At 42.0% G+C, this 25513-nt stretch overlaps 1 protein-coding gene across 1 annotated transcript; it reads left to right on the forward strand.

The window, feature by feature from the left end:
• The first annotated feature begins 729 nt into the window (after window positions 1-729).
• On the forward strand, window positions 730-24855 carry jcada (junctional cadherin 5 associated a). The gene is made up of 5 exons (XM_061805740.1): window positions 730-981; window positions 14135-14652; window positions 16634-17539; window positions 18213-21733; window positions 21857-24855. The coding sequence occupies exons 2-5, from the start codon at window positions 14276-14278 to the stop codon at window positions 21889-21891; spliced, it is 4839 nt and encodes a 1612-aa protein (XP_061661724.1). The 5' UTR covers window positions 730-981; window positions 14135-14275; the 3' UTR covers window positions 21892-24855.
• The last annotated feature ends 658 nt before the right edge of the window (window positions 24856-25513 follow it).

Raw genomic sequence — 25513 nt, forward strand, 5'->3', positions numbered from 1 at the left:
TCACATAACATCCATCCATCCATTTTCTTTGCCGCTTATCCTCACAAGGGTTGTGGGGAGTTCTGGAGCCTATCCCAGCTGTCAGCAGCCAGGAGGCAGGGTACACCCTGAACTGGTTGCAAGCCAATCGCAGGGTACATAGAGAGAAACAACCGCACTCACGATCACACCTAGGGGTGATTTAGAGTGTCCAAATTAATGTTGCATGTTTTTGGAATGTAGGTGGAAACCGGAGTGTCTGGAGAAAACCCATGCAGGCACAGGGAGAACATGCAAACTCCACACAGGCTCTTAGAACTGTGAGGCCAACGCTTTACCAGCTGCGCCACTGCCACCCACGTGCACATACCAAAATGCTTTACCACATATTTTGTGTCAAAGTACTATTTTTTGTTAGACATGGCTTTGGGCTGATAGCATAAACAGTGAATCTGTTTTTTTTTTTTTTTTTTTCAGAAAAAAAAATTATAATTGGTTCCCTCCCTCCAAAAAAATCTGCTGATAGGTTAACATTCATTGTTGATAATTTCTGTAATTCTAATGTTACAGTGGTTGAATTTATTATTGTTATTATTTTTTTAACATCTAGATTGTAATCGAGTGTGCAGCTGTGCCTTTCGACTGGCTCCAGCAGTTTCATGGTCAAGGATGTGTGGAGGTTAATCATTCATTAACCGCTGCTGGTCTCCAAAGATCTCCCGGATTCTCCAGCAGTTGTGGGTGGGGGGGTTGAGAAGAGGCTCAACCAGAATCATTTACAGCCTCGCTCGATGGGGGGCAAGGCTGAGTTTTCCAGCCATCGCGGTGAACGCTGAGCGTCGCTGCATCCAGCTGCCTGCGGAGGCGGGATGCTCCCTGGGTGCTGTTGTCCCTTCGTTCGCGGTGAGGGGGCTGTTCCCTCACCCTCCGCACATCCGCGCTCGCTCAGTCCGTCCGGAGCAGCGGCGGGGATGAGAGCCAACGCGGCGACGCGCTCTTCAGGTAAGTCCCAATAATAATAATAAAAAAAGTGAATTCCATCGCGTAGCACGATTTAGTTGTTGGTTTGCGCGCGTCACATTTGGCTGCGAGAGAGAAGCCGTCGGCGGCTGCGTGGCATCCACTCAACAATTCCAGCAGCGGCTGCAACTTCCATGCAGCCGCCTCCGCGCTTTCCTGGCCGGCTTCGTCTGCGTCTCGTGCCATCGGAGGGGGGTGCCATTCGGTTCAGTTTGTGGGTCACTTCCAGCTCGTCAATGCGCGGCGAATTTGCACGAGCTCCTTCTGTATTTATTGGATTTCGAACTTGAGGAGTGACGGGCGGCGTGTTGCTGTTGTTTTATATATATATATCTATATCTAATTTTTTTTTCATTTTATTTTATTATTATTTTTTTTCAGAGGACGCGCTCTTTTCCTATCAGCTGAAGGTTAAAGATTGCTGATGGAGCTAGCCAGGCTAACGTTAGCTCATCTTCGTGTTCATGAGGCCAAACTCCATCCAAATGTGGCAATTTTCACTGTCCTAGCAGCCCAATATTACTGACAAACAAGCGAATAAAATTATTTCATGAAATTATTCTCACGCAGTATTCTAATTTCATGCTTAAAAAATGTATTGCATCCTCAAACATATATTGCTGATGAACCTGTAGAAGTTGTGCACTTGTATAAGTGAAATTTCTCCACAGTGGGTGTGCAAAATGAGTTTAAAAATATATAAATATAAACTAAACCATTAGTTACTGTATGTTGGGTCACGTGTACACTGAATTTAACAAGGACACCAGCGATTAGTGTAACATTTCCAATGTACTTCACGGTTCAAATGCATTTCAACCAGACAGCAATGAAAGTCAAAATAGAAGCTTAAGCTGAGCGACAGGGTTATCGCAGCAAGAGGCGCCTGTCAGTTAATTTCATAACATGACAACACGTTGATTCATGTGAAGATGCCAGCGTGATCCAGGAGCACCAAATGCATGCAATGGAGCTTGGCTGTTGACAAATGGCTGCTTTGATGCATGGGTGTTGTCACTTTGTCTCACCTGCGATCTTGCTGGCATGGATGACCTTCCCTCTAATGCAGCCTGCAAAGCGAGGCCATACTATAGCTATTGTTTAAAGTAAAATGAAATTAATGTGTGGTTCCATTTAATAGCCAGTTTGTGTAATATCATGCTTCACACATTAGGATTTTTCAAATCACGCATTTAACAGTTTTGGTCTTAATGTGTGTTGTGTGCTCATCTCATACAACAAAATGAAGAACAGCAATTATGGTGCCGATATTTCCCAGTTGTTTGTGAGTGCCATAGAATGGTGTCAAAAAATACTTCCATCCATCCATTTTCTGAGTCGCTTATCCTCACGAGGGTCGCGGGAGTTGGGAGCTAATTCCAGCCGTCCTCGGGCAGGAGCCGGGGTACACTCTGAAATGGTTGCCAGCCAATCGCAGGGCACATCAAGACAAACAGTCGCACTCACAATCACACCTAGGGGCAATTTAGAGTCTCCAATTAATACATGTTTTTGGGATGTGGGAGAAAACCAGAGAAAACCCACACAGGCACGAAAAGAACATCCAAACTACCCATAGGCAGGGTCGGGATTTGAACCCTAGTCCTCAGAACTGTGAGGCCAACGCTCTACAGCTGCTTCACCGTGCCGCAAGTCATGATTCGGAAGTAGTCTGCTTTCCACACACACATGGAATTTTATGGTCATAAATACTGATCATGTATAATATTTAAGGTTGTTAGTGCTGACCTGTTTCAGACTGTGTTATCGGGACAAATCCACTCTTAGCACACATCACGGGATAATTTAATAGAATAATCTTTTAGGATGTGGCCTTTGTCGTCTTTGATCAGGCGAAATCCCGACAAAAACAGCCTTATTGTCTTTATCTGTGTGCCGCGGCTCAGTGTGATAGAAAAGTGCTTTGCTGTTTTGTCAGACATTAACTCATGGTGCTGTGTTTATAAGTCCTTAACGGTTTCAATTTTGGAAGGTATTGTACATGCTATAAATTGTCTGGGATGTCTACAGACCATATTGTCACAGTTGATATGTTAAATATTAGTGCGTGTGTGTGTACGTAGCCCTATACATAAAGTGAAGTTCAGTTACATCCTTGCAAATGCATTGTTTGACTCAGACTGGTCATCCGTGGCCTTGGGTCTGATTATTATTTTCAGTAGTGTTGTTTATATAGTATTTATGGCATTGCCCCGGAGCAATGTCTGTTGGTTTGCTGACCTTTCATAGCTCAGTGAGTGCGCATTAAAAGCTAGTTAGTAAATGTCAGCAAATGCTTTCCGAGACTGGCTAAAAGGGGGAAAGAAATCATAAGTACGGTTCTGTCGGCATACATATTGGTCTTTCACACATCCCTGATATTTGGCTGGCATGTGAAGGACCCTGCTGGAAGTCCTCAGGGCGTGAGGTATGGTGAGTTAAGGGAGGGGGTGGTATTAAGAAGGAAGCGGCTCATTAATTCCTTCCAGCAGTGGAGGAAAGGTTTGCTCAGCGTATTTGGTTGGGGGCTCTTCACAGCGACAAAATGAGCAAAACTTTTACGAGTGGGCCAAACCTGAGCCAGCCATAAGTGTGGGGTGGGCAAACTTCAGGCTTTTTTTTTTTTTTGGGAAGGTAGTGTGATATCCGTGAGCTTTCCCCTCCGTCAGATTATGACTTTTCCTTGGTTCATTGAGCGAGTTCTGACAAGAGTATCCAAAAACCCACCCCCCCCAACTCATTTTGTCTTCAGCATTATTACAAGGCCAAGTGCACAAAGAATTGTAGTCTGGCCATTGGCTGGCTGAAACTGTAGCCGTTCTGAAAGTCATCGGATGTTTGCCTAGCTACAGGGATCCCCTCGGAGCTCCTGTCTGATGTCACATGTGATGTCAGAGTGGAGGTGACGCAGGCAGGCAGGACGAGGCTCATGGACGAAGCCAAGCAGAAACATGTGAAAGCGACTGACATCTGCCAGCGTGCCTCCTGAGAGTGAAAAGGGAGAGCTGTGGCTTGAAATGTGAAACGTTTTGTGTGTATATTGTTTTAGTCTGATTGGATGCTGGCCATATGTTTGGTCCATCTGCTCGCTCTCCGCTTCCTTAGCGTCAATTTATTGCAATGTGGCAATCAAGCGCTGGTGAGAAAACCCTCACTATTTGTTTTCACTTGTTTACATCGCAGTCTTGCACAGCCATGCCTCATGAGTGTGTGAGAATCCTTTCATCCCACCTGTTATCTGGTTCACATTTAAATTTATGCACCAAGCCCTAATGCAGTGCTGTCTGTTAGACTGCTTCAGTAGCATGCAGTGGAATCTCAAAAAAAAAAACAAAAAAATGTGAACACCCTTAAGGTTGAATCATTTCAAGAAAAATACAAGTCGCAAACAAGCGCCGCAGTCGAACCTTGATGTCATGTCAGTCATCAGCAAATCTGGCAAAATTGTGTTTTGTTTTTGACTGTGCTTGTATGTAGATATGATTGGTTTGAGAGAAATCGACAGACTGACAAATAGAAAAGTTTACATAGTGACCATAGAATCAGAATTTAAAATGAAGTCTGGTTTGGCGAGTCTTAGTGTGCTGATGAACATTCAAGTTTGGTACAACCGAAGAACTAGAACTAATTTTCAACAAAAGTCTACATCCTGCTCTGTCATGCATGGGCGCATGCGTGTTTGTGTTATGATTTAATGTTATCGCTCCCCTGGCCAACCATTGATGATAACAGTCACTTGCACAATAGTCATAAATGTAATGTAGCGTTGTATAATGAATGAATGTTGAGAGGCAGGCCAGTGGCGGGGATAGGAGATGGAAGGGGGGTCGTTGTGCTTTATGGGACTGCAGTGGTATCGTAGCCGCAAGGAGTGGACATAATCATCGATTAAACATTTAATTGCTTGTGAATAATTTAGATGATTGTTTATTAATCACAATCTTGAAACAATTGAGGCAAAATGGGCTGCAGTTTAGCTGCCACCAGCAGAGACATTGTGCATTCAGAGATTACAAAATAGATTTAAAAAAAATAATAATTCAGTTAATTTAATCTTAATTGTCCCAGTAGTCGATCAAGGAAATTTAATCAAATTCACATTCCTGATAGCGACATAAGAAGTACACATGTTTCTGTTCTGGCTGCTTAGTGCAATATTGTAAAAACAACAATAAATTGACAACAATCATAAAATATGAACTGAGGCATAATATACATCTCCCAGTTTCACACAAATTTTCATCTCCATTTTTTTTTTTTTTTTTTACCAAGTTCTGCTTTGTATTAACTACATGGTCCAATACATCCTCCTGGACTGTGTTTTTTTTTTTTTCCTGTTTTGCACCCAGGCTATGCACTCAGAGCGGGTTTAAATGGCTTTTATGCTGCCGCTGGCTTCCCCCAATTTGTCCAAGTGATTGATGTATTTCCTGCACTTCGGTAATATGTTTGTTTGCCTCTTCCACAAACACAAAACCCTCTGTTAAATACTGGCTTGGAGCTGTCAGGATGTTTCATGTGCGAAACCATGCAGGCAATCTCTTAATCAAATGGCCGTCCCTTACAAACAGGTTTTTGCTTGAAGTCAACATGAACGATGGACAAAAAACCCCAAAAAACTAGAGAATGTATTGATCTTCGTATAATGTCAACGATTGTGCTTTTGTGTAGTCTTGTAGTTTTGACCTAAGCATGAGTGGGGTCTAGGAAACTAACAACAACAGCTACTCATTAGACTATCAGTCATGCTTTGTGTTTGAATCATCTTTATTTTTGTTTCATGTTTTGTCTTGTTTTCTTGAGAGTCCTGCATTGCCTACCTACTTCCCTTGAATTTCTTTCTGCCTACTCCACCACGCAAACCAGTCCCCATGACACTTTCAGTCGGTTATACTCAAGTACTGATGTGGAGGAAGTGGCTTCATTTAATATGATTCACAGCGTTACGGTGGGTGACTGGTTAGCGCATCTGGATTACATGTAAAAGGTTGTTGTTTAGATTCTGGACGTTAGCCTTCCTGTGTGGCGTTTACTTGGTTCTCCCTAAACCTATGTGGGTTTCCCCCGGGTACTCTGCTTTCTTTCCACGTTCTAAAAACTTGCATTTTAGGTTAAATGTATGGTCCAAATTGTCCTGAGGTGCTCTGTGATTAGCTGGCCATCAGTCCACGGTTTACCCTACCTCTCATCTGAAGTCAGTTGGAATTGGCTTCAACAGACCCACTACTCTGATGAGGATAAATGGCTTTGAAGATGGAAGGATAAATAAGGCTCACATCATTTAGTGAAATCATCGGTATGTCTTGAGTGTCTTTTGCATGGAGCGAGATGGACCGGAAGAAGCCTAGCTGGATTAGACCTTAAAAGAGCTCGTTTGTGGCATGAATCCCATTCACTTTCAAGGTGCTGTAAATGGATGCAGTGAAACCTCCACTTGCACGAGTGGCGTGTAGAGAGACAAAAATTTGCAGAAGTAGCTTGCATACTTTTTAAGGAAACGTTTTTATTCATATCCTGATACAACGCTTGCTGGACACATGAGAGTCGAGCAACACAAAGGTAACAGCAGAGAAACAATACATGTCTATTAGAATGTTTTTGAGAAGATAAACACAAGAAAGTAATCCTTATAGTGGTAGGATTTATTGACATTTCCACAAAGTTTTAATTCCCAACCTTTGTATTTAACAGTTGGATTAAGCGCGGGTCATTTGGTCATTCTGCATTGTAGCTGCAGTCATGGCCAACCGTGTAATGCTTAATGCAACAGTTCCACGAGTAATGTTTTTTTTTTTTCGTTATTTTTATAAATGTTTTACGACTTTGAAAGAGTTGAACAAATCAATCGAAAAGTGTTATTGAACGAACTGAGTTTGACCTGTGCGGTTTCTTTGTATTTTTGTTTTGCATTGGCTTTATCACGCTAGGTCATTGGTTGTTCACCTTGCCCTCTACAATACTGGCCAAGAGTTGTGCAGAGTTGACATCTGATTAGCAAAAGGCCGTCGCATGCTAACCCTTTGATCAGGCTGCTTCTGGCTGCAAAACCATGCCGCTGTCATCTCCAGCACACCCCAGACCTTGACAGACACTAATTAGGACACGACATGGATTGGGAATAGCAAAGTGCAGGTGAAGCCCACTGTGCATCAGAACACTGTGTCCGTGGATTAGCGTGCCTAATGACCTTGCCTTTATCTTCTTCCCCTCTCTCTCACATTTTTAAACTGCTGGCTCCAGTAGACTACAAATGCTTAGCCCTGAACATCCCTTTACATGAGCGCATTCAGCTGAAAATCTCCTGACGTCCAATGCTTGATGAGGTCAGCAATGTAAAATTAATTCATTGATATGTTCGAAGTTGTTGCGCAGCTTTGCACTTGGCTGTTGGGATACATTCATCGTGGAGGGACAGTTATTTGGCTGGAACCAGTACGAAAAGAATCAGGACCAGACCATAATGTTGTACCCTGTGATGTATTGGTGGAATTAAAACAATAAAATAGTCTCACGCCTTTAATTTTGCTGCCAGTGGATTCTGACCAAAATAAATTCTGAACTGAAGCAACAAGAGGGAATATTTTACAGCCCACGTATGAGCCAGGGCAAAACAACTGTTGTCACGGGTCACGATTAACCAAATAATTAAAGCGGTATTTCTTTTGGCCACCCATTCTACATGAGCTAATTGACTTACAATGTGCAGGGCGATGAAAGCCAACATGCATGGGAAAACACATTGAGCTACAATGGGGTGATGAGCTTTGTTGCATGGTGCTGTTGTTATTGCTCATCAGTGTGTGACTTCTCAGAGAAACAAGCATTCACACTATATTCTGCAGCTACAGTATAAAATCCATACTTAACGCTTAACAGCACATACATTGGTGTTTTTCAATTGATTCGAGGTTAGAAAAAAAAGGTATGCTTCGAAACTGGTGAGCTGTTCTATTCATCAATACAAAAATGTAACTTTAAGACATTTTAGGAAATGAGACCACAGACAAAACGGATCCATGTAGTAAGGATGACATAGCCCTGGAAGATCATCGCATTTGCTATAGCCATGTTTTTACCAGGTAGTGTTGTTCACTTCAGCAAGGTACAATAGTCCCCTGCCATCAACTTTTATTTCTGTTTAATATTATTTTTTAAATAATCTTTGTCCTGGTGTCCAGTTTGCACAATAGTTTGCATTGAGAATGGCTATAAAACTATTCCAGCTGTTGTTTTTTTTTTTTTAAACTGACTGAGTTCTCATCGTTAGTTGAAGTGTAAATAAGATTTGCTTTGATTGGATTACTGATCTTTAAATATGGAAATCTGCTTTGCTCTGTTTGCCTGTCGGCGATATCTCCAGCTGTGCATAATGCTGCAATTTTACAAATAAAATGATATTTTTGATAACGACGCGTATAATTAAAATCAAATATATTGTAATGTTGGTTATGATGGGGTTACCTGAAGTATATATATATATACATATATATATATATATATAATATATATATATATATATATATATAATAAAAGAGGACACACATGATGTGGGGTAGTGCTGCAACTAACACTAACTCTTTCTGTAATGCCATAAGATTACACATGGTGGCGCCATAGTCCGGTCTAATAGGAACATAGTAAACTGTGTCGCGGAAAAATGTCATACTCATTGAGCTCGATTGTTTAAGATCTTTATTCTCTGTAATCCATTTGCCTTTTTAATAAAGTGTTTTGAGATCATATAATGTAATTTGTAATTTGTGGTATATTTAATCTATTCATCGAGGCAATTATAAGGCATTTGGGGAGGGGTGTAGATTACTCCCAGTTTTTTTGCTATTACCAAGAGGGCCCGGCCCCTATCTCTAGCGAATAGCGTGATTTACTGTTGTTTATTCCCTCGTCTGCGCGCCAAACAATCTTCCTGTTTACATTTTTGAGATACAGGACAAGGTTGGCAGTGATGCATTTTGGTTTACTTGTATTTTTTTAATTGTGGGAAAGGAAAACTGGCTAAACTTAAACCAATCAACTGTTTTGTACCAGAGGAAGCCAAGTAAATAGGTGAATGCTCACCATTTTTCCGATGTGATTTCTTTAGTTGCCAGAGCTCGACTGCTCACAGGGCCACATTTACATGCTCGGTCAGCATTGCTGGTATGTGAGTCCTCATTTAATTTGACAGCGTTTTGTAGCATCATCATGCTGTATAAGCAAACTGCAATTTTTAGGTAGTTGTTTATTTGGTGGATTCATTTAAGACAGCATTTTCCATTACCGTAAGACGTTTAATTAGAAAAGTATAACTCCTGACCCTGTGGGGGTTTTGGGATGGATGGTGTATACTGGCTAGTTATGTCAGCGCTTTATGACGCTGAGTTAATGTGCACCTGAAGTTGAAGTCAGGGTTTGTAAAATAAGGTTCGGAGTTTGCTTGCTTGTTTATTCACCAGGCATCTGTCAAAAACATGCCTCTGACATGTTTTCACTGGACAAACAGAAGCCTGCAGAGAGGCTGATTGGAAACATTTGGGACACAGTTGGTGCACCTCCATCCCCACAACGGCCCACTTCCTCTGCAAATGAAGGGCCCTTCAATGAACATGGTGTTGTCACATAGATAAACAATCTGCAGAGCTTTGCTGTTTGCTGAATGTAATGGCCTGCCGCCCCCTAGTCGGGTCTGTGTGCGTGCACTCCAAACAGATGCAGAACCAGAGAACCGGCCAAGTACACACCCAGCTCGGGACTCTCATTTTTAGATCCAAGGAGACTAGGAACAATGTGGAGAGGTGCGGCTCTTGTGGAATATTTTCAGGAAACAAAATGATTGTCTTTTTGCTTCGGTGTGTGAGCCTTTGTATGCTTACATTCTTTTCGTTTTGTGCCATTTCATCACAGCTGCATCTCCTTCGGGGCAACATAAATCACTTCTAGCCAGTTTGTTTTGACCATTGAGCAGTTCTTTGCTATGTTCGGAGATGATTGTAACTGCTTACTAATCATTTCTGGCAACCCTTTTTATGTAATCCTGTGACGTGGACAATTTTAACAGTGCTCTATCCAGTATTGTGTGCCACCCTTGCGCTATCTCATCTTACTTTGACCATAAATACAGTAAGGAGGTGACACCAAACTGTCAACCTGCAAGCCGTCATGCTCCTGCAGTCAGCCATGTGTGCACCTTCATGTCACAGCCAAAATGTTTGTTTTTGTTTTTTTGTTTTTTTTTATTGAACCATCCCTGGCCTTGATAATCGTTGATATGACCTCAAAAGCATAAGCATTCTATCTTTGACTGTTTAGCGAGTAAAAATGAAGTGGCTGATGAGAAGAGAACACGCGGGGGCGGTGCGAGGGTCGTCTGTGGGGAAATGCCAGCCCTCATGTGGTTCTGTTTATTTTTAGCTCGCTTCGCATAGCCGTGTACGTTATCCATATCAACTATTTCATTCATTTCTCCTTTTGGAGCGAACACCTCTGACAAAAATACAGCAGCTCTGCACTTTTTTTCCCTCCAGTTTCCATGTTCAAGCAACCACAATGCCATCCCTTTTCCACACAAGAGGGTATTGTCACGGAACACAATGTTTTTGTGTAGTGGGGGGATGAACGCCGGCTATTGTTGCATCGCGTTCCTTCAATCCAAGGTTTTACTTGATATAAAATGAGTAATTCCATTGCGTAACAGCATTAGCAGTATTTAAATGCAGCTTGTCATGAGAAAGGAGCAGTGAGGGCGGGGACTGTATGAAGGGAGATCATTTTACAGGAGGAAATCCTCACTTTACGCGATGATGGAGATAATCCTCATTTACTGATGTCACCAAGAGCAATTGCCTCAGATTAGGGATTAAGTTGGATCAGACGCCATACGGATGTTCACTTAAAACTGGTTTATATGCACATGGAATATTATCACAAGGTAAGGTGGATTATCATATTAAATATTATCATATTAATGAGCTTGGCCCTTGACCTAAATCTAAATTAATTATGGAGGAAAGAACACTGATAGCAATCACACTGATGTCTGAAATATTCATACACAGCCTTAGGTTTTTTTTGAAAGTATGCATACATATTTCTATTAAAAGCCCCAGTCTGCATATTCACAACCTCAAGCAATAGCCTACTTCTCACAAACACCCAAAAATGGAGGTTGACATGTTTCCCGTGCTCTTATTTACCGTGCATAATAAATGTGCTGTTGCTATTCTTTCAGTTTTAACATTGAAAATGAAGGACACAGTTTGAGCGAGTGTCACATTGAACTAATGATGAAATTCAGAAACATGCAGTATGTTGTTAACAGAGCGAAACTGATCATTCTGACATTTTTTTTTTACCGTGTTCTGTGAACCATGATTTTCAAACAGAAAAAGGGTTGGGCTAAATGAATAATCCAAATCAAATGATTGGTGACATTGTCTTGACATTGTTCACTTCAGAATAGCCGGCAAAACTTCCGTCTTGACTCTCCTTGAGGAGATTACGTAAATGGTAAGAGTGAAACTTAACTAAAGTATTAACTGGGTAAGAGCCAAGAGTCAATCCGCCAAAGCTAACAGGTTTAAGTTTTTAAATGAAAAAGATAATCTTATTAAGGAGCCTTCTATACAAAGAGCAACATTTCACAGTCTTGGATCCTGTTAATCACCTCATAGTAGGCTCTGCGAAAGGTTCAGGTACAAGGAACAGAAAAGGAGCAAGGACATACAGTGCTGCTCCCCCCCTCCCCCAGTCTCGGCTGTTTATCATAAATATTAGCTTATTAGTTTTCATTTCATCTGTTGCAGATTAATACATTTTGGCCAGGCAAGCCATCTGTTCGTCAAACCGAAAATGAGTTACTTACTTGGCTTTCCCATTCGATGATCAAAGTGCGATTGAGTTTTAAACTCTCTGAACGGCATTGGATTGCTATGTTTGTGTTCCTGAATGACATTTCTGATTATGTAAAAGCCACATTGTTGGCACTCTACTCCACTGAAGCGTTTCCAGTCAATGGGCTGCAGCATCTAACCTGTTGGGGCAGCTCGTGCGACTTCGTCATTAGCAGATGCACCCTGGGCATCATCAGTCAAACTCTTAATTGGCCCTTGATATTCAAGTCAGATTTTATAGACAGAAATTAGATTTTTGTATGAATGCTATTGTGCAATTCAAAATATCGTTGCTGTCTAATTGTTTTCATCACTTAAAAGTGCCACCGTCACGCAACAGATTTGAAGTCTGTACATCTGTCACTAGCAAGCTATTCGTTTTCACAGCCGAAAATATGAAACTTTTGTGCTTTTGGATATGAGTCCAAAAGTTTGAAAATGTAGAGACAAAAATTTGTAATTGCAGTTTGAACATTTGGTTTATTATTCTGTTATTTAACAAGCTATCTGGTAAGTATCCAAACTTGCAAATACAACACAATTCACTTTTCATTATCAATTTTGATCACAGTTACAACCGAATGGGGGAAAATATGATAAATGACCATGATGAATAGCTTAAGAAATGAGGGGGACAATGTTTTTTTTTTTTTATGAGTCATTGCGTTTCACTTTAACTTGACATTGATGGTTAATGAAATGGTGAATTAAAGTGGGACTGTGATCCCGATAAACATTCTAAAATAGATATTGTAATGAAAAATACATATAACAGTATTCACTTCAATGTTTATACAAAAAAATAAATGTGACCGGATCGTGCGTCATCCATGCACAAAGTTGCGCAATTGAGTGTCCCTCGACATCCAACTGGTCACGACATTAGTCGCGTCCTCTGTCCTTGACGTCATCGTCACTTCCAACCGTTGAAAACGCGCAGTGCCTGCTACTATGGAAGCCGAACAACAGGAGGATTTTGACGCCCCTTCTGACACCGAAGCTCTTTTCGAAAAGGACAACAACACACAATAGGTCACATTATTGGTGGAAGAAGGTGTAAAATTATCCATCTTGGTTTCCTTTTCTTTATCCCCAAATCCAAGCATTTCACCAGTGGTGTTGTGTGTTGACTTTGTTAATATTCACTGTATGTCATGAGTGTCTTTTTCTCCGAGTGGTCGGGAATTGCCAGCATGAATAATTATGAACAAGTGGCAACCACCCCAAAAATTACAGAGGGAATTTCTGGAGAGTGCAGTGAAAGTCTCTTGGAAAAAAAAACAGGTAGTTTGGCAAGTGTCGCTATGCTGCTCACATCCAGTATTTGCATGGTACCTTGGGATTGCTGTGAGGTTTTTAACTGGCGTTACAGCCCTCGGTTAATTTCATTCTTCCGCAGTTCAGCTCGGCGACTACGAACTGCATTTCTCGGCTCACATAATTTCTTTGGGAATTCCAGTGTTTAGTTTTAAAATATGCTGCTTACCCAGTCAGATGAAGGCGCTAGTGTACTTTTGAGATGCAAAATAGACCCCAAGAGTGTGTATGAGGATGTACGAAAAGAGGAACGCGATCCCTCATTTGTCGTCGCGACGTGCAGCAGCAATAATTTCATCCGGGACATATACCACGCTGCAGTTTGCTGACGACGGTGTTCATTTGAAGGGTATTTGTTGACTTCTTTGTCCAGAAGAGTTCTGGACGTAGACAATTTTGGTACCAATGTTCCCTAAGTAAGATGGATCAGACAAGGGAGGGAAAAGCTAATGAGGAGCTATAAACTTGAACCTTTGAAAAAAACTAGTGGGGATAAAGGTTTGACCATCACCTTTTCTCTCCCCACTTTCACACCCTCTGCAGTTCACCTTGCAATTTTTCATCATTGGAGCCAATGTCAGATGCACATCAGAGGTGGGACAACACCTGTGTGTGATTTGAATCCAACAACGCCGGACTGGAGTTCTACATTTAAACACACAATATGCGGTTCTCCTGCCCTGTTATGTTGGAAGCAATTGTTGCTGTTCAACAAGTATTTTCTGCGCAGCAGTAGATGCTGACTCTGACGTCAACACGTGTCTACATTATCTGATTGGTTTGCTGTGTCAAAGGGCACACAGTTGTGGCAACATTCCATCTGATAAATCTAGATAAATGCCTGGTCTTGCGTTGCAGTGCTGATGCATCAATTTCACATGATCCTTCTAAGATGTTTGTTTAAATCATCTCCCTCTTTCTTTTCCACACAGTGATGGCCTCGCCCGCACATTTGTGCTGGTGATCCTGCCGCCGCACACGGGGAAGAAGCAGACACCTCTCTCCCAAAAACTGTGGAAAAAGGACATAGAGGGAGGGAAAGAGGAAACACACCAGCATAAACAAATGCGAACATGTACAGCGTGGAGGACCTCCTCATTTCTCATGGATATAAGCTACCCAAGCATACGACCGCGTCCACCGCCCCGACCCCGACTCCTGCAGCCACATCCCGCCAGGCGCACTCTTCCTCACCTCCATCTTACAGTAAGCACCACGAGAGTCTGGGGAGCAGGCCATGTAGCAGATTAGTGAACGGCTACGAAGGAGGTTCGAGAGCGGCGTACGGGAACAACAGTGTAAGCAGCCACCAACAAGTGTACGTGGCCGGAACTGGGTGCCCCAACAACAATGTCGAACCCAGGGACAGAAGCCAATCGAGGCAGGAGGGAGAAATCCAGGGCCAAATCGAAACTCCTTCCTTTGGAGAGTCGCTGACCTCAGACAGTGGGTAAGATCAATTCTGTGTTGTGACATTGAGTACCGTATTTCCCGCACTATAAGGCGCACCTAAAAGCCTTTAATTTTCTCAAAAGTCAACAGTGCGCCTTATAATCCGGTGCGCCTTATATATAGATCATTCACACGCCTTTAGTGCAGCTCCATCCAATGGATGCATAACATAACCCCAGCCTCTACTGTAGTGTCTATTCTATGTGCCTTATAATGCAGTGCGCCTTATAATGTGGTGCGCCTTATAATGCTGTGTGCCTTATATATGAAAAAAGATTTAAAATGGGCCATTCATTGAAGGTGCACCTTAAAATGCGGTGCGCCTTATAGTGCGGAAAATACGGTACTTTGCTGACCAATTATACCGGATTTTGTCCTAATTATCATCATGTTTACCATTTATCGAATAATGAGAAGGTGTTCTTTGTTCCAGTGCTTTGATGAAACAGATCTATGACATTAAATAACCACGTTGGACCACATTTCAATGGCCCCCTCCCTCATGAACAACATCGCTCCTTTGCGCTTCGGTTTGTCCTTGTGTGTCCTTCCACCATTTGACCTTTTTCATCAAGCCATTTTTTTTCACAACCCAATTTACTTTATGAAGAGGAGGTGAGACAATTTGTACTGGAATCCTAACAGGCTACATTGGACCTTCGAGCCATAATGAAAACAGCTCAGGGGCAAGCCTGCGTGCCCCATTTAAGCATGCCAAGTATTACAGACACAGATGTCATTTTTACTGAGCCTTCCGCACACGGCCAACTGTCTTTCACAGAAACTCGAGAATTATGCCTAATTATAGACAACAAACCCCATCAATAATACAGCATGTATATAGGGTTTAATAAATATTGTATATGGGGAAGGGGCTATATTTAGCTTATTCTGCTGTTATGCAATTGAAGCCCTCTTGTGTAGGGACAGTTAGATTTTAGGTTTGTTTTTTGATTGTATCGATAGGTCTACCAATAATGCTTGGTTTTTTTTGGGGTTTTGTTCGAACAGCGCTGTTTCCTTTGCCTGTTTGTACCAGCTAGTGTCAATACAGCTGTTCTTATGTCCAAACAATGAGAATTGGTAAATATTTTTTCCTTTCTTTTTTTCATGTATTAAATTTTGTTTTTTTCCCCCTCCAGAGAGTATTACATAAATAAATAAAATCACAGCTTGAAAGTAAGTAGCTATTTTGATTTCCTGGTTTTAATTTTCTTAGAGCTAATCCGCATATTCATATTACTTACTACTTTGGCCGTTGGGATCCTGGGAGTTGTGTCAATATATGGCATGCAATTCCAGTCTGTTAGTTGCTCTTTCTCTCTCTCTCTGCTTATCCAAATCACTTTTTTTCCTGGCAGCTTTAGCCCGGATAAGAAATGTCTTTGCGCTCCTCCTAGACATCGACATAATTAGACAAAAGATTTAAACTCCCATTAAATGTGATGCCCACTTATTTCGGCATAGATCTCACCTCCTTTCCCACAGCAAAAATCTCTGACCAGAAACGATCACGGATGGAAATGTCAAGGGCGTTCAGTGACCTCAGCCGTGGGGCGTTTGTCCATGTACATGCATCTTTTTTTATGGTGTTGGTCAGCCAGTTATTTTGAAATTATTGCTCAAATTAGACCGCATGGAGTCTTGGTGTTGAAATATTTATTCTGTTATGGTGAAAAGGCCAATGTCGGTGAGGATAAATTCCCTTTTTGTGGATGTTATAACATGTTTTGGATGACATGGAATAACGTTTCTCATGGTTATCTGTCGCCATCTAGTGGAAGTTGGATTCAACTTTTATCATAAATTGGCTACATTGATTCTCAATACTGCTACAGTACTATTTCAATTGCTTTAAAATTTCAAATTGATCACAACCTTTCGACGTCTGTTGTAGAGAAATATGTATTCTAGTTTTAAAAACACAAGTTTAAGGAGGTTTTACTCTGGATGTCATCTAATGTGACGTTTTCTTTTAGGTTCTGCGATGGCACCAGAGGTCAACAGATGCCATCCAAAGACGTGTCCTTCTGGAGGAGGAGAGGCCAGGACTTTACCGTGCTGCTGGATTCCGCTGACCACAGAGAGTGCCATGCGGGGGGAAATGGGGAATATAACAGACAAGAGGGACATCAACAAGCACGAGGTCAAGAATTGTCCACGGAAGAGCGTCAGAGAGTAGCCCAGGAGAGGCAACGCTGGGCAGCCCAGGTCCAGGCTCGTGCTAAAGAGAGGGAGGCAGCTCTCAAACAGTGGAGGATGGCCACCGAGAGGAAGTGCCAGAGCCTGGGGACAGAAGAGTGGCGTCCAGCTGTCAGCTTTAGTCGCCAGATGTCGCAGAGTGAGGGCGAACGTCGGGCGCAGGAGCAGCAGCGGCTCCATGCCAGGACACCAGAGGGAATGGTAGTCCACCCCAGGACCAAAGCCAAATCCCAGTCCATGCCCAGGATGCTGCGACCTGAGAGCCTGCAATATGTGAACATGGCATCATGCGGTCAGGACTTGTACAGGCGGGTTAACGGCCATCCGCTGTCACACCATCACCTTTACAGGGCACCCCGCTGGCCGGAGAATGGTAGGCCAGCAAGTGCCAACCCATTATCATTAACGCCAAAGCCCCGCTTCACTCGACCCCCCAGACCTCCCTCCTATGAAATGCACCAGCAGATCAGGGGAAGCTGTGAGGTGTTGTCTGGGAGAGACTCGGTTCTTTCCCACACCAGGGAGAGGACCCCTCTTCCCATCACGCGAACAGGTGACGCGCCATTAGACTATTTTGCACAGGATTCTGGACCTCCAGGATACATCCCTCCCCCATCATATAAGCGAGCCCCCGTCATTATAGGAGGGCGTCGAGGATATGGTGAAATTGCAGTTGATTACAGGTAATGCGGCTGTCCTATTTTTATGGGTAAAAATGTTTTTGAAAAAAAATGCAGTGTAAAATTAGAGCAATGGTGGAGTGGAATGGTGGGTCATTTGTTGCCTGAATTCTATCTATATTGTAATACTTATTTATTCTTTAGTTGTCCATTATGAATTACATTAGCTTTTTTTCTATACTGGGGTAAAACCTGAAATTTGTTTACTGTGTTTTACATAATCCTGGTTTAAATTCCTCGAAAAAAAAAAAAAAACAAAACCTTTCTCTTACTTTCGTTATGCAAATTCGATGTTCCCTGAGGGGGTCCCCTTCCCATCTATTTCTGGATCAAAAACAGTGCTATCAGGTTAAATGACGGTCATAGTGGGAGAACCGTGGCTCTGGCATTGCTCTAAAATTAAGGACACATCAATGTTTCTAAATAAGATTCCCCTATATTCTTGGACAGAGTAGACAGAAACAGCCTTCAACCCCAGCCCCAGCTGTCTAAACATCTGAAGTTATTTAGCTCAATGTCAGGTTTACTGTGTTCAGTAGTCTATCGTGTATTTTACCTGTACAGTAGTGTCATAGTTGCGTCCTTACATAAATACATAGAAATATGAAATATAATTGTTTATAAAAGTATTGGTACACAATGTGGGTAGTATCCAAGTGTGTCGCTTTGCTTTTAGGTACAGAGGTGACATGTACCAGCAGATACATGTTGCTCCAGATGGATCTCACTGGATCGCTCGACATCCAGCGGGTTCTTGGTCCGAGTCATCCAGAGAGCGATGCATTGCGGGCCAGAAGCAGCTCCATCCTGTTTGTACTTTGCAAGAGCATCCAGGGGGAGGGGTCCAGTATATCTCCTTTGATGACCCCCGCATACGGCACATTTCCTCAGCTCTTGGTGGTAATTCCCTGACAGACGCGGACAAGATTCGTCACATCCGCAACGAGTTACCCAGCACCGCCGTGTCGGAGCCAGGGTCCGGCAACAGTGCCTTTATGCCCCCGTCAAAGGGGCCTTTTATCGCTGCCAAACTGGCTAGCGATGCTAATCAGACGTCTTCATGTGACTTTGTCAATGACAATAAGAGGTGGCACAGCAATTTGCACAAAGCGACTGACGATAACTTCTCAGCAACTGACCAAAATTGCAACACATATTCCAAAAACCAACGTCCTTCTCCTTCGCCATCTTCAGCCTTTCAGGCCCCAATAAGAAGAGCAGCGTCTCGCCAGGGGTCCAGCTTAGATCAAGTCTTTGCAGAAACCATCACACAAGTGAAGAAAATTGCCCCAGATTCAGGGTTGGAGAATAACAGAAATACTAAGAGAAGAGTGAGTGAGACCATCTTCTGCCTTGTGTCTGTTCCCCTTCACACGCCAACTAACCTTAACAAAGATTTATCAGCAGATCAGAACAACAATGGCACAGCACGAAGTCTGACTGTGAACAATACTGAAACCTTTGCTGTAGGCCTCAAGGAGACCCATACCTTGCGAAGCAAGTCAGTAAATGAGATGCCCATCCGAGTCCACTACTCACATTTTCACACCACCAGCACTTCCTCCCTGAGGAATTACAAGAGAGCTCCTTTAAGGAAGGAGATCATAGATGCCTGGGCACTTCAAGCCAATGAGGACAAGGACATGTCTTCTTCCGGGTCCTGGCCTGGAAACCAGTACCGTAACCAGGAAACCCAGACTGGCTCCCCCTTAACTGTGGTCAAAAGTCCAGAACCCCAAAGCCCATCGGAAAAACAAGAGCCTGTCCTCTCTGCCTCGGACGCAATGACTGATAGCGGAGTAGGAACAGATAATGGTTCCTCTTACGGCTATCCCATGGCTGGCCAGAAAAACCTCCATCCCTCTAGTAACAGCGCCTTCTCACGACTTTGCAACAGCCCAACACCGCAGCAATCATTGCAACCTTCTGGAGAAAACATATCTTCCCCATCCAAACAACCTGATCCAGTGGACCAGAACCCAACATCTCCAAAGGGGAGCAACTTGAGTCCTCCAGAGTGTGCCGCCGTACAAGTGGCCTTTGGTCAGTTTCTCCTAAAACCAGTAAACCGACGGCCATTCGATGCCATTGGTGAGCTGGAAACCATCAATAAAGAAATGGAAGACACAATCAGCAAGAGGCGTCACATTGGTTTGTCAATTGATGATTTAGATGGGATGAATAAAAGAAATTGTCACTATAGATCAGGAACACATTTTACCACCGGCCTGGGGGCAGGCAGAGAAGCAATAAGTCTTCCACCCATACACACAGAAAAACCACCTTTCAAAATAAGATCAAAATCCTTTCCCTCTGCCAATGATTTGGAATCCATGGCCCAACAACAGGCTTTTGTGAGACCGCATACCAACATAACATTAACTGATAAAGTATCCGTAATCCCCAGATCAGGTAGGAGACTAGGTGAGTCCTCACTGCCACAAGACAGTCATTCTAACCGGTTTTATAGGCAGGATATTCCCGTCCCTCAGGAGTCAATGCTAAGAGATGTTGGGCTAACGGTCTACACAGAGACTCCTAGTGGTCACGGGGAGACAACACAGCTCTCACTCTTGGTCTCTCATGAACTTGACCATGAGGAACTGCCAGTGCAGCGTTCAAACGAGACCACCACCGTACATGTAAAAAAGAGTGGCAGGCTAGAGAGCAGTTCTGATCTAGAGTGTCAAGAAACAGAAAGTGAAACAAAAGCTCAATTAGACAAAGTGTCCCGAGGCAGCGATGATCTGAATTCGAACATTTGTGGAAGTGAGACCGAAAACTGCAAAGTGCCCAAGAGTAAAAGTTCCCCATTTGACACCCAGCTGACCCTGGAGGCTCCCTTTGTGTTCAAGGATGATGGTAATGGCAAATACAGGGACCCTGAACCTATAAAATACAAAACAAATGCGTCAACAATAGCAGACGTTCATCTTGAGACCATACTTATTCAAGAGAAAGCCAATGCACTGCCTGAAGAGGACCTCAGTAGCTTGTATGAAGTAAAATGTGCAAAGGGAATACCAGAAAATGAATCAATTGAACAGAGAGCTGCCAGAATTTTAGGCATTACCGTTCCAATGCAGACGTTGGGAGTGTCAGAAAAGAGTGACGATGGAGAACCTTCTGTAGCTGAGGAACTACACGTTGCGAGTGAAGACAAACAGAATGTGATCGAAGAGTGTGAGGAAGTCGAACGGGAATCCCTAATTTTACTGGGAACGGAGATGGAAGGAGTTAAAGTGTCGAAATTAAGGGAAGACCACAATGAAGATGGCAGACAAAAGCACAGCAACAATCCCGATGATGGGAAACACAATGAAGATGACATCACTCAGTCTGTAATGGTGCTGGACCTGCCTGAATTTCCACCTTATAATCTTCCTCTATCCTTACCCGTCAGCCCCGATGAGAAGCAACCACTAAAGAAAGGAGAAAAAAAGGGCACGGCACCACATCCTTCAAGTAAGTTTATTGAAGCCCTGCAAGAAAAACTAAGCTCTTTCACTTCCGCATCTGCGACATCTGCGGGCAGGTCAACCACGGACAGACTAGCCCGACTCAAAGAGCTGGACTCGGTGTCTCGGATTAGACGCCTCAGCCTGAAAGGTTCCACTTCCACTAAAGAGCGTAATTCTGAGGAGAGCGATATGGGTCGAGAGAAAAACTTTGTTCAGGAAGAGACGAAGGTTGAGGTTAAACAAGAAAATGAAGAAGTTGTGAATGCACAGAATGGGGAGAGGAGAGAGGAGGATCTGGATTCTCCTGTTGAGCATGAAAATGCAGATGAAACGCAGCGCGAGATAGAGACCCTCAAAGATTGTCAACCCGGTGAAGACAATGAAGACATATGCAAAGGAAATGGAAAATCAGAGGAGGTACAACGTACAAATGACGAAATTACAGGAAAAGCAATGAAGGGAGTAGGCCGGGAAGAAGCCGGCGTGAAAACAGACGGAAACGTGGAGCTCCACGTTGAACCCAACACGGACAAAAATGAAGCAGCAGAAGTTAGAAGTGAAATGACAAACGACGTCAAGGTCGAAAAGTTGCCCAAAGCCAAGCGCCGCACGAAGCTCCAGAAACCTCCACTGCTTCCGAAACCGCGAAGCGTTCCCAAAAGAGAAATAACCCTACCGCTCAGTTTCAGCACCGAGTCCTCAAATATGGAACACGAGGAGATGCTAAATGTCACAGGTGGGTGGAAATCATTTAGCATATCATAAATATTTATTGCAATTGTTTGACAAATGTATGACTACATTTTCAAGTAACGGTACTGATTTCCTTTTAATTGCAGTCTTGGTCTTTTCTCAACAGACTCCTATGACCCCAGTCGGGTGGAGCGAGTGTAACCTCCACTGTGGACCTCTTTCTTTTTCCAACTTAACAACCTTTTTTTTGTCCCAAGTAAAAAAAAAAAAAAAAAAAAATTCTTATCCCACAACTTTGTCGGCTGTGACGCTTCCAGTATTGTTACATATCACCCGCAACAAATCTGACTTTCCTGGTGCTGCGAAAACTTTTTTTTTTTTTTTTTACAGCCAAATAAAAAAATAGTGCCAATTCAAAGTCAGCTGGGATTGGCTGCAGCTCACTGGTGACCCTGATGAGGACAAGCAGTCTCAAAAATGGATGGATGGAGATTTCTCCGAGCATTTTGAACCCTCCCCCTCCAGTCACCCCTCAAATGTTTCTTTGCTACACCAAGTAAACTGCCTTCCTGTGAAATAATTCAAGTTTTTTTTTTTTTTTTTTTTTTTTTTTTGCTTTCCGTTACCATGCATGACATGATTTCCTTCGGCACCGGACCTTCTGGCTCAGTGTTGAATTATGAATGTAAAAGTGCTTCTGCTCTTCAAAACACAAAACGAAATGTAACAGGTTAATTCAAAAAATGAAAAAAAAAAAGGTGACAGTATTGCATTACAATCAGTATTAATCTTCAGCAAATGTAAATATGAGAAAAAGAGTATAAAATTTTATCCAGGTGATAAATATCAATCCAAGAAATGTATATTTTCTTATATATGTTGAGAAAATGATAGATTTTTTTATGTGGTATTTGAGTGTTACACTAATAATGGAACCCTCTTTTGTTTATTCTTCTACGTGTATGATAGTGAATGTACTCAATTTGGGTTGCAATGAGAAACACTGTGGTCTTTCAATAGTTTCACTCGAGAGCAATATAGTTATTGTACGTTTTTGGGATAGATTTGCGGTAGTACTGTATGGCTCCGTTTCGAGAAGGTGATCTTATTTAAATGTCTATGTTAAAGCTTTACATTTTGGTACAATTGTGCGATTTTGCTATTTTGGAGGTTCTGGCCATTGCGTTGATGAGAACCAAATTGTGAAAGATTTCTATTTTGAGCGTGATTTTGTTGCGATAGCCCGCTTCGCTTTTAGCAGCAGCATTAGCAAATGCCACATACTCGACAGCGGAAGTGACCGATTTGCCAACCGCGATCAAACCCATTCAAAATATTATCTATATATTTTTGGGCGGGAACGTTTTGAGTCTATATTTATCTGCAGTTCTTCTTCTATCTGTGATTTCAGAAGTGCTTTTTCTGCAGGAAATGATAAATATCGTGTGGGTATGTGGACTGAAAGGTGTGCCTTGTATGCACTGTTTCTCTTGGCTGACTCGTGTGTAAAACAGCAAACATCATCATTTGCATTTATTTATTTTTAGTATTATTTACTCTTGTGAAAGTGTTGGCGAATATAGTAAAAATGAAATGTCCAGTAGTTGTTATTCTGAATGAAAGTTGTAAAGTTAAGAGAAAAAAGATAGCGAAATCACTTGGATGTAGGGACGGGCGGACTCCTACAGTTATAAAAATAAAGGCCTAATTATATACACCTAAAAAGAAAACAAAATACTGTGATAAAGTATATAACATTTCCAGTTGTTTATTATTTTCTTTTAAAGTTAAGTTGCCAAATGAGGAGAAAAATATTTTGGCACGGTGGATCAGCTGGTAAAGTGTTGGCCTCACAGTTCTGAGGTCCCGGGTTCAATCCCGGCCCCGCCTGTTTGGAGTTTGTATGTTCTCCCCTTGCCTCCCACATCCCCAAAACATGCAACATTAATTGGACACTCTAAATTGCCCCTAGGGGTGATTGTGAGTATGACTGTTGTCTGTCTCCATGTGCCCTATGATTGGCTGGCAACTAGTCCAGGGTGTACCCCACCTCCTGTTCGTTGACAGCTGCGATAGGCTCCAGCACTCCCCGAGACCCTCATGAGGATAAGTGGCTAAGAAAATGGATGGATGGACATTTCACAAATGAAGTACTGGTAGTCATTTTAACAAGTATAATGTATAAAATTGCTACTTTTTTTCCATGTGACTATAGACATGTATTTTTACTTTTGACCTAAGAAATATTTTTTTTAATTCTATTTGGGTTCAATGTACTATTCTATCATATATTCTTAATAATAATCAACAGAACATTGTAAACATGTTCAATTATTTTATGTTCAAGAGTACTTATTTAAGAGGTTTGGAGCAGAACTGACTTTGCTTTGGTGATAGCAATACAAAAGACATTTGGGAATATACCAAAAGCAGACTTTATACTATGCATTGGACATCAACATTGACTGGGTTTAATACCAAAATTCAAAGCTGCAACTACTGGTTTCCTCGTGTCTGGCCTATGCCAGTTTTTTTTTGTTTTAATTTTGTCAGCAAGATGATTATGATCCCCACGATGTTGTTGGTCCAGTTGTAGACGTATGGGAAGGTGGCTTTGACGAGACTGATGTGGTAGCTGAAGCCGAGGTTTGTCTTATTCTCGTTTTTTTTTTTGACCCAGTACCCGTCCTGCCTCGTTCAAGGTCATCCTCATTAATCTTTTGTACTGCAAGTTATTTGTATCATATAGACTGACTGGTCCACATCTTGCTTTGATATTATCTATTTTCATACTGACAATATATGGATAGATTCCTTTTTTTTTTTTAATGTGCGGCATCTTTAGTTGTGTGTGTTTGCGTGCGTGTGTGTGTGTGTGTGTGTGCATGAAATGCGTAACAACTCACTGAGAAGTGTATTTACATATACTTGCATTTGGTACGGTATATTAAAGTCTATCCAATAAACAACTGTTATATTTCAAATAATGTATATTTTATTTTCAAAAGGTATTCTACATATTTAAAAGCAGAACATGGTATTTTTAGATTGTGAAAAGGGAACTAATTATAAAAGGCACAATGTTTGTCTACATTGAAATTGATCATTTAGAATGATCGTAGAGACAAGTGTGTGCTATTGTACAGTAATACAGACTTCATAAATAAAAACCTTTGCATGAAAAATGTTGGCTTGTGTGTTCCTCATCGGGTTTGATGATGGGCGAAACCACTTGTTTTCGGTTTAAAATTAAACTTGGAAGTTTTGAACATAGCCATGAGAATATAAATGCAATTTGTTTTATATTACATTGCTCTTTGACTTTTTAGAACCGTGCTGTAGTATAGTTTTTGTTATAAAACAAAACATGCAAGAGCCACTTGGCAATGTCTTACTCTTGAATGACAAAGTGACGAGGTTTTCCGACATTAGGTCTATGAAAGTTTGATCATTTGTCCAAATACTCGAAGGTACAGTATTCCCAAAAACTGCTGAAGTGACACTTTTATCCAGGAGAGGGCGCTATAGCATTGCGTTATCCATTAACACGATTCCAAACAAGCGACACGAGAATGTTTTGAGCGGCTGTATCCCTTTGTACATTTGTTTCATTCATTTATTTTTTTTGGTAATTGTATAAATTGTGTACATTAGTCTTACATTTGTGTTGTGTTTAGTTCGTTTACATCCATTGCCAAGGTGACATAGGGTAACTATGCAAATTGTTAAGTAGTCTTGTGCATACTTCATGTCCATAACTTTGAAAGCTTTGATGCAGGGAAAATGCGAATTTCCCCAGCGGGGAACATTGCAGGATTATTTG

The sequence above is a fragment of the Syngnathoides biaculeatus genome, chromosome 19 (genome assembly GCF_019802595.1).
Source record: "Syngnathoides biaculeatus isolate LvHL_M chromosome 19, ASM1980259v1, whole genome shotgun sequence".
NCBI classification, from domain to species: domain Eukaryota; kingdom Metazoa; phylum Chordata; class Actinopteri; order Syngnathiformes; family Syngnathidae; genus Syngnathoides; species Syngnathoides biaculeatus.

Bases quoted from the DNA above. Each gene is read 5' to 3' on its own strand.
- jcada (XM_061805740.1), top strand. From the start codon at position 14,276: ATGTACAGCGTGGAGGACCTCCTCATTTCTCATGGATATAAGCTACCC. The intron at 14,653-16,633 runs GTAAGATCAATT...GTTTTCTTTTAG, and splicing joins TCGCTGACCTCAGACAGTGG to GTTCTGCGATGGCACCAGAG. The intron at 17,540-18,212 runs GTAATGCGGCTG...CTTTGCTTTTAG, and splicing joins GAAATTGCAGTTGATTACAG to GTACAGAGGTGACATGTACC.